At 31.5% G+C, this 10,168-nt stretch overlaps 2 protein-coding genes and 1 long non-coding RNA gene across 3 annotated transcripts; all 3 read left to right on the top strand.

Annotated features, from left to right (window-relative positions):
• On the top strand, positions 627-2,071 carry LOC110262523. Its single transcript, XR_002347168.1, has 3 exons — positions 627-786; positions 1,575-1,631; positions 1,727-2,071. It is a non-coding gene; the product is annotated as an uncharacterized LOC110262523 (long non-coding RNA).
• LOC107644136 (putative pentatricopeptide repeat-containing protein At1g12700, mitochondrial) lies at positions 3,438-5,630 on the top strand. Its single transcript, XM_021102759.1, has one exon. It carries the CDS (start codon positions 3,541-3,543, stop codon positions 5,200-5,202), a length of 1,662 nt encoding a protein of 553 aa, XP_020958418.1. The 5' UTR covers positions 3,438-3,540; the 3' UTR covers positions 5,203-5,630.
• LOC107644137 (serine/threonine-protein kinase EDR1-like) lies at positions 6,271-9,240 on the top strand. Its single transcript, XM_016347942.2, has 4 exons — positions 6,271-6,277; positions 7,172-7,240; positions 8,314-8,363; positions 8,613-9,240. The coding sequence occupies exons 2-4, from the start codon at positions 7,196-7,198 to the stop codon at positions 8,791-8,793; spliced, it is 276 nt and encodes a 91-aa protein (XP_016203428.1). The 5' UTR covers positions 6,271-6,277; positions 7,172-7,195; the 3' UTR covers positions 8,794-9,240.

The following is a 10,168-nucleotide window of genomic DNA, read 5'->3' as shown; positions in this document are numbered from 1 at the left end:
TGACATAAAAATGCAGTTTTTCTGGATATCCATGTTTTATTTAAACTGTTGAAAGTTATATAACTTTAATTTGAATGATGCAGACAATGCTTTCAAAGGCTGTTGCAACAGAGTGCCAGACTACATTTTTTAATATTTCAGCATCATCTGTTGTGTGCAAATGGCGAGGCATGTTACTCATAACTCTTTCAGAGTGCCAGGAGCTCAAAATGGCCACTTGGTATATTAGGGATGATTTGGATTGAAAGAAAGAGCGTGGATATATTTGTTATGAGCTTTGCAATGTCCTCCAAATAATCCTTCTAAAACAAGCAAAGTGTTTTTTTTTAAACATACTTTTTTTTAAGTTACTAAATACATTTTCAGAGCATTCAAATATTTTTCCTTGTTTGACAATTATGAAGACTGTTAGGAGAATTCCTTAGGAGGATATAGAATTATTCTTGTATTTTAGATGACATTGCTTCATTTGAATGCCTAGATTCCTCCTTCGTTTGGATTAAATTGCCTCTATCTTGTAAGGAAGAGAAAGACCTTTCAAATTGCTCCTTGTTCTTCTCTGTTTAGTTTATAATATAGTGGGCAACTGGGCATGCACATTTACAAAATTTATTTTAGATTGCAGGTGATTCCGAGAAGTTGATAAATGTGTTATTTGAGCTTGCAAGACGCCATGCCCCCTCAACCATATTTCTTGATAAAATTGATGAAATCATTAGTCAACGCGGTGAAGCACGCAGTGAACATGAAGCAAGTAGATGACTAAGAACTGAACTACTCATACAGGTGATGCTTTATTCTTAAACTAAATATAATTTCATAATCACTAGCTTAATGATAATAACATAAGTAGTATTGAAAACACTTTATATGTTAGCTGTCCTTGGATAAAATCAACTATGATAGAATTAATGGCTACAAGCTTGAGGATGTACACAGCTTGTCAGCATCTTCAATCTCAGAGAATATATATATATATAGTATAAAATAAGATAAGAAGCTAAGCTATAGCTAGTATTAGTTTAGATTTTTACAATCTTCCAAACATTTTTTTATGACAAGCTAAGTGATGAGGATTGTGGTTAATGCCCCACTTTCTCATGTAGTTTTGAAGTTTTATATCAAATCTATCTAATTGAACTACCAACTTTGTAAGTGGAAGAAAAAAAATAAAAAGAAAATGGCTTGGTTTGTGGCTGAGAGCACATAATAAAAAAAATTCAATATTGTCAGCTTTCAATTTAGAATCATTTCCTTGTCTGCCGCAGGGATTTTCTTCAAGAAGAAGCATTAATTCATTCATTCGCAGCTATTGGTCGTTATATATAACTTATAACTTATAAGCATATTAAATTGAATAAGAATGCATGCATAGTTAGGAGAAAAGCTTAGTTGGCACGTCTGACATACATGATACATACATGTTATTATATATATGATTTAATCTAAATAAAGTGCCAATTAATATCAATTCTCTGGCTTTTCTTACCATAGGTAATCTAATTACTGTTGTAGCTAATGCTTTGCTGCTTAGTCATTGTAGTTTTTAAACCTGTATTTGATTTGTCATTCAGTTATTATGCTATTCATGCTGCTGAACTCTCCTCAGATGACACATTATTTTATTGTAAGTAAGAATTTAGCTATTGTGGGTAATCAAAAGGTTTCTGTAGCATTTTGATTTGGTATCGATTAGTATGATAACCATATGTAAGTATGCTTGTAGTTACGGCTTGCACTGTGCTTGCTGTTTTTGCAATGGCTACAAGCCTGAGGATGTACACAGCTTGCCAGCATCTTCAAGCTCAGGCCAGGGCTCATGCAGCAGCAACAACTGGATGGCTTAACCATACCGAATTATGGCTTCATGTGCCACCATCCATAGAGTTTGTTCTATATGAATTTCCAAATATATGAAGAGATTACAAGCACAAAGGATTTTTCTATACACACTAAGTTTAATGGTAATAATTATACTTGATTCTTAAAGTTGAACTATACGCTATGAGTTCTTGTTTTTTTATGTAGATTTCTTATGAGGAGAGAAGAATAGTAGTTGATTTTGATTTTATTTTTTTCTTTTTGTTATACCATTTTATTTTTTCCCTTTTGTTTTACCATTTTTGTATTGCAAGAGCGTTCAGTGGATATTGCACACTCCTTTGTATTGTTCAATATTTTTTGAGTAAATAATTTATAAATAAGTATTTTTTAGTTAATATTTTGGAATTATCTACGAGTTTAATATTGTTTATTTAGTATTTTTATGTTAATATCTCAAGTTTAATAAATATAAGGTAAGAAAATAGATTATAGTAAAGAAAAATGATATAAACTATTGTAGTTGGTTAGTTTTTTATTAAGCTTGTGTATAAAATTGTGACAGTTCAAAAGCATCGCAATTTTTTTTTTTAAAAATGCACATAAATTTGCAATGGTTATGTGACCGTCGCAAATTATTATTTAAAATCCGCTTACTAAAATAGCGGTGGTTATAGACCGCCACAAAATTATCAATCTGATTAGCAACGATTGTGCTAGCAGTTCTTTAGAACTGCCACAAAATTAAATTTCCCTATACCGCAACATTTGTGGAACCGTTGATATACCGTTTTGTAACGTTTTTTTGAAAAAACCGTTGCAATTTTCCAATTCCCTTGTAGAGTAGTTGGTTTGCTTGGACTATTGAATTTTTATTAATATTGTTATTTATAGCTTCTGTAGTTGTTATGCCTTAACATGTGTTCTAGGGCACATGATAAATTTATTATTAGTAAAAAATTTTAAATATTTTTATTTGATAAAGACAAAACAAATACATTGGAAACTTGAATATTTATATTTTCAATAAAACTTTTTATGAATAACAAGCTTATTATGTACCCTTAAAAATTAAGACACATGTTAGCTAATCCATAATTTATTTTAGATAAAGAGACTAAATATATAATAACCTAAGTTCATTATGTTAATAAAGTCATATATTATTAAATTTGAAAATTTAAAACTAAATTAGTTAAACATTTTGTATAAGGATATTCTATTTTCACAAGCCTAATAAAAATAAAATTTCTACAATCTCTATATATTATAATAATTATACAGTGAATATAAAAAATAAAATTGCCTTTAACAACAGAATCTATGTTTGTAATTGTTTTATTTTTTTCTAAATTATTATTAGTGTTAGTGGACTAGTGGTATTGTTCATATTGTTATCGATTAATATTGTGCAAGAAAAAAAAATGACATCAAAATTATACATATAATTTTATACACAAATGGGCATTTCAATTTTTTTTTTTGGTGACTAATGGGCATTTCAATTTGATATTATGAAATGTAAATATTAAAAAAAATGAACTTATTTATGGAAATAGAGTATGTGATCCAATGCATCAGCGCTTGGATTAGTAAGATAATAAAAGTGGAAACAAATCAAACAATTAAACAAATAACCTCGAACAAGCTTGATACTACCCTCACTCTCTCAGGTGGAAAGCACTCTTCCTTTTTACCCTACTCTCCTTCATTGCAAGAATGTTATCATTGTTCTCATTCTCACCAATAATGTTAAGGTGTGCTCTTCAAATCCCAAATTCTGTTTCCCACTCTGCTCTCCGTCTTTGCTTCCCTTCAACTTCATCCCTACACTCTCACTCTCAGCCCCAATCGCTTGATGAAGCTGTTGATTCCTTCACTCGCATGCTCTCTATGCGTCGTACTCCTCCCATCATCCAATTTAACAAGATTTTGGGATCCCTTTCCAAGACGAACCATTTCCACGCCGCCGTTTCCCTTTTTCAGCAATTGCAAATCAGGGGAATCGCGCCCAGCGTAGTTACTTTGAGCATCGTAATTAATTGTTGTTGCGGCATGGGTCGTATGACGCTTGCTTTCTCTGTAATGGCCAAGATTTTCAGGATGGGTTTTCAGCCTGATACCATAACATTGACAACAATCCTGAAAGGTCTCTGTCTCTCTGGTAGTGTTGAAAAAGCAGTGAGCTTTCATGACAGAGTGCTGGCTCATGGATTTCACTTTAATCAAGTCACTTATGGGACCTTGATCAATGGCCTCTGTAAGACCGGACACACATCAGCTGCTATTCAAGTGTTGAGAAAGATCCCACATTATGGCGTTGCTCCTGATGTCTTCATGTACAGCGCAATTATTGATAGCCTCTGCAAGGATACACTTGTAAGTCAGGCTTTTCATTTATTCTCTGAAATGCTTGCTAAGGGAATTTCTCCCGATGTTATCACATACAGTTCTCTCATTTTTGGATTGTGTCTTGAGGGTCAATATAAGGAAGCCATTGATTTGTTAAGTGATATGGTGCTTAGAAACATTACTCCAGATGTTCGTACCTATAGTATTTTGATCGATGGGCTATGCAAGGAAGGAAAGATCAAAGATGCTAAGAGTGTATTGGCTGTAATGGCAAAACATGGTGTGAAACCAGATGTGGTTACTTATACCAGCTTAATGGATGGATATTGTTTGGTGAATCAGGTAAATAAGGCAAAATATATATTCAACACAATGGCCCAAAGTAGAGTGTCACTCAATGTTCAAAGTTACAATACCATGATTAATGGCTTGTGCAAAAGTAAAATGGTCGATGAAGCCTTGAATCTCTTTGAAGAAATGCGTCGTAAGTACTTGGTTCCAAACACAGTAACTTACAACACTCTTATTGATGGCTTGAGCAAATCGAAGAGAATCTCTTGTGCTTTAGAGCTTCTTGTCGAGATGCATGAAAGAGGTCAACCCACAGATGTAGTCACTTACAATTCCTTGTTGGATGGGATGTTCAATATCAAACAAGTTGACAAGGCACTTATGTTATTCAAGCAAATGAAAGAGAGTGGCATTGATCCAAATATATACACTTACAACATACTTATAGATGGCCTATGCAAAGGTGGAAGACTTATAGATGCAATAGAGATTTTTGAAGATCTTTCCGTTAAAGGCTATCGTCCAAATGTGAGGACATACAGTATTATTATCAATGGGCTCTGCAAAGAGGGCTTGTTTGAAGAAGCATTGGCACTCTTGTCAAAAATGGAAGGCAATGGTTGCTTACCAGATGCTGTGACTTTTGAAACTATTATTGGTGCTTTGTTTGAAAAAGATGAGAATGACATGGCAGAGAAACTTCTTCGGGAAATGGTTGCTAGAGGCTTATTGAATTGATAAAAAAAAAGGTAATATACATGAATTCAAATTGAAATTACATCTCATTGTTGCTGAATATGTATCATAGTTTTGTAAATTCTGTGTCTGTTGGATAAGAGGACTTTGGCAATGCCATAACATTAATTAATTTTGCACTTTCGAGTTTTGCAGTTGCTATCATCCTTTTTAATTCCACTACTTTATTGATTCTTTAGATGATATTCCTAGTTATAGCTTATAGATTTAGTGTTTAAGATCTCTTTATTGCAATGGAGTGTTCTTTACTGTTATTCTATGAGATCATATATTTATCACGCTACAAACTAAGCAAAACTAAAAAGATTGAATATTTTGTTTTGTTGTTTGTTCTCTGCTATTCTGTTGTGCAAGTTATTTTTCCGTATCTTTGTAGGTACTGTATATATATATGTATATATATCAAAATAATTCCTATCACTGTTTTTATCATAAGCAACCATGAGCTATTGTTTATTTGATTAAATCCTCCGGGAATTGTTGTAAAAGGAAATTTAAGTAGGTATTAAGTATTTATTCTTAGGCTATATAGTTTTCACTTCCATCTTAAAAAGAAACCCACCTTCTCGAATGCATGTCCCCTCTTTTCATCAACCTAAGCAACATTGAGTCAAGGTTAATATGGTTCAGTTATCTCAAAATTTGTGGCCATTTTCTTAATTAATACTACTCAATTGTATTGCTTGGAAATTGCTTCTGCTGAAAATATGTACATTATGAAATACTTTTTCGGAGAATGTTTTTCTGTTAATTCTTAGATAAATTACCTCATTATTTCTTGTTTAGACAATACTCCAGTGTCTCTTAAGTCTCTGTTTATTAGCATTTTAAACGAAGTTACTGGCTTGGAGTTTTGTTATGTGGTGTTGTGATGGGGGTGTTAAAAGTGAAACAATATAGAATTCTTTGGAATTGCAGTTGATTTTATTTAGTGAATTTCTTTGCATAATTGTTGTATTTATTTACTTTCAATCAGATGGGTAAATACCAATCCACCGTGTTATATGTATAAATTTAATTGGCTTTATATTAATCCAAACTATGTTGAAGCTCTCTAGTGTGAATTTTCCTTTATACTTTGATTTCGGAATCAATTGCGAGACACTAGAATTCTTCAGAATCATACTCACTGGATTTTAAACTTCAAAAATCACTTTTTTCATGAAACCCAAACAAAAATCACTTCATCTCAAACGGATAAAATATTGATGTTGCTATAAACTTTGCAAAGTCAATCTTTGCATTATAATTAGGTTCTTCATTTATATACTTCCATGCTAACTTGTGTGGTTCGTGCTGCATAAAACAGTTTTAGACTTAAGCAAACAGTACTCCAAATAAACATTTATTACTGCAAAGGGCATAATTTTGCTGTATGGTAAGAGTATATGAATATACAATGTGTTTCGGATATTGCATGTTCATCAACAAGAAGATGGCTCTGTCATCAAGAGTTGTTTCAGACTCTACAGAAAGGGAAAATTTTAATATAGTTAACCAATTCTTTGTTCATTTTCACTGATATACAAAATGGGAGCATAAGTTGAATAGTATTATTTATTTATTTATTTTTTCAGTTTTCGTTATGCAATCTGCAATGGAGTTCTTTTCAGGTTCTACCATTTGTAGGCACAGGTAATTTAACTTTTATGTCATTGAGAAGTTGTGGTTCTACCTTGGAGCAGAAGAAAAAATTGAAATGGAAGACAATGGTTGCTCTCCGGATACTGTAATTTAAACAAATATTCGTGCTCTGTTGAAAAAAGGTTGAAAATGATCATGGAAGTGAATAATAGCTACTTTCACAAAAATCACTCTTCAGACTGCACTAATAAACATAAAATGAATTGATCTCAAACAAGAGAGAATATGGTTGATAGCATGCTGAATGCTACCTGCAGATATGGTTTAATTTTTTTTTTTTCACCCTTTCTTTTTTTCTTTTGAATAGGTATGTGATTTTGGCTTATCAAGAATGAAGCACAGTACATTCCTTTCTTCCAGAGCAACTGCAGGAACAGTAAGCTGTCATAATCCTCATTTCTAAGCTCAAATACTGTGTCATACCCTCTGCCTTCCGAATTATTCGTTCTTTCATGTTCTTGCTCTACATTTTGCTGCATATTTTTTTCCATTGTGCTTTATATTCTTTTGAAGATATATAAACATACACAAATGGAGGCATTTGCTATTATCTTTTAACAAAAAATTTGGAAAACCAGGAGCTTCTTGCCGTTTAAAATTCATTATGTTTGGGATGTTATATTAATTCTTTTGTGATGATGAATACCTATCTTTAGCCTCGGCTTTTGTTATGTTCAATTTATAATACAATTACTAGTTCTATAGGCCAAGAAAATGTCGATTAAATAAGTTTGGGAGAATGAGAGAAGGAGGAAAACACAGAGTGAGAAAGAAAAGAAAATTCAGACAGAAAGATAAGACATTTATGATCTGCATTACGAGTGAGCTTATCACTAATCTGTGCTTATGTATAGAGAAGAGTAGCTTGCTGTGCAAGATAGTACAAAAGGTACAACAGTCCATTCATTCTTAAGTTAGTTATGATAGCTGTAACTAACAGCTGTCCTATTGTAGCTGGCACTGTTCTCACAGCCAACAGTTCTTTCATAACTAACTTGTAACTCTTCTCTAGGCTTTACCAATTCACTCTACTACGATGAATGGTTTTTGGTAACAAATGAGGAAATCTTTCTTAATAATTTTGAGGCCTAAACATGAAACTGTTGAATTTTGCTTGTTATAATTAAATTTACTAAAGTTGTTGTTTGGTACGAGTTTCTGCCTTTCTGAAAAAATAAATATAAAGACAGGGGAGATAGAGATAATTGCACAAATTTTGTCTTAGAGAAGAGAAACTTTGTGCATTTCTCTCTGTCTCCTTTTCAAATAGGTCTGTGTCCTCTGACAATTGCCAAATGGGGCCTTAGTTAACTACATGCTTTTCATCTCTACCTCAAAACTCCTGTCTTTCATATGTATGATCAGCTCCGGTATTCTGCACGTATTTAGTTTTGCTGCTAAGCCTTTGTTTGGCATTGCAATACATTCATTGTTTATAACATGTTGCAGGCCGAGTGGATGGTGCCTGAAGTGTTAAGAAATGAACCTTCAAATGAAAAGTAAGCTCAGTTATCATTGGTTTTCATCATTAATTTTTTTTCTTTATTTTGCTTGTGAAGGAGAATTTCATAGTCTGTGTTCCTCTCTAACCTGAATCATCTAGCATAGAGAAAAATAAATTGGAATTTTTATTACATATAACTATTGTTCTTTGGCTTTGTTGTCTCGTGGTTCTTCTCATTGATGTTGCCACCCTTTTAAGCTGTTCATAATTTTATGATTATAACAAGTGGTGATTGGATATCCAGGTGCGATGTTTATAGCTTTGGAGTCATATTATGGGAGCTCTCTACTTTGCAACAGCCCTGGGGTGGAATGAATCCGATGCAAGTTGTGGGTGCTGTCGGTTTCCAGCATTGTCGCCTTGTCATTCCAGATGATATGGAGCCTGCTATCATGGATATTATCAAGCAATGCTGGAAGACGTGAGTGTACTCTTCAATCATTTTATCCTTGTTCTAAGATATCAGAACTCTTGCTTATAGCATTCTGAAAACCACTTGTTCTATCGAATATGAATAATCACATGAAAGGAAATACACATTTGATCTTGCCAAGGTACAATTTTGTTTCAATATAACCATTCTTGTAATAAAAAATCCTTACAATGTGCAAGCCAGTTTCAACAAATCCCTGTAATGACGACTCGTTGTTTCCTCTAAAGATTTTTATGCATAATAGGGGTTTGATTACACAATTTTTAAACTAGAAGACTTGGTTGAAAAATATTTGTACAGTATATGGACTTAATTAAAAACTTCTAGACTATAGGGATTTGTTGAAAATATTTCGGCATATATAGGGATGCCCTTGCAAATGTTTAAGCTTTAGGAACCTTTCGAATAGTCTAAGTGTCTAACTTCTTCACCCTTCACCCTTCTTGCTGTAAAAAATAATATTGTTTATATTTTTATCAAATTCGTAAAATTATTATCTTTTGGTTTTAAATTTGATGAAAAAAGAAAGTATAAAAGTGCTTTAGTATTTAATTATATACAAATATTTAATTACGTGTTGTTATATCTATAAAAATAATGATTTTGTATAATTATTATATGAATAGTTATTTAAGAGAATTATATAATTAAACAAAAATACATAATTTATATTTAAATGTTTAAGCTTTAGGAACCTTTCGAATAGTCTAAGTGTCTAACTTCTTCACCCAGTCACCCTTCACCCTTCACCCTTCTTGCTGTAAAAAATAATATTGTTTATATTTTTATCAAATTCGTAAAATTATTATCTTTTGGTTTTAAATTTGATGAAAAAAGAAAGTATAAAAGTGCTTTAGTATTTAATTATATACAAATATTTAATTACGTGTTGTTATATCTATAAAAATAATGATTTTGTATAATTATTATATGAATAGTTATTTAAGAGAATTATATAATTAAACAAAAATACATAATTTATATTTTTTGTATATTAAAGTTAAATTCTTTTTCTTTTAAAATTACTTTTTTGGTGGATTAATTATGAATTTTTCGATAGTTTAGTCAACCTTTCTTTTTTTAAGAAAAGTGATTAAGAAACCAATTCCAACACATTAATTGTAGTAACAGAGAAAAATATATCTTTTTAATAGTGAATTATATGATAAAAATGTAAGTTTATAAAATTTTTTTTATGGGATGAAAGAGAGATTGAGAAAGTTAGGACTCATATTTTGAACAATAATAAAATAATAAAAAATAACTATAAAAAGAATTTATACTTTCTCTATACAACTTTAATCTGTATAGTAGAGTGTCTCTTTTTAATTTGTTTTTCTTAATTCATGTTATAAAATAGATTTACA

Source organism: Arachis ipaensis, chromosome B05 (assembly GCF_000816755.2).
Source record: "Arachis ipaensis cultivar K30076 chromosome B05, Araip1.1, whole genome shotgun sequence".
NCBI classification, from domain to species: domain Eukaryota; kingdom Viridiplantae; phylum Streptophyta; class Magnoliopsida; order Fabales; family Fabaceae; genus Arachis; species Arachis ipaensis.
The sequence above is the reverse complement of the archived record's forward strand: the minus strand, read 5'-3'. Positions and strand labels throughout refer to the sequence as shown.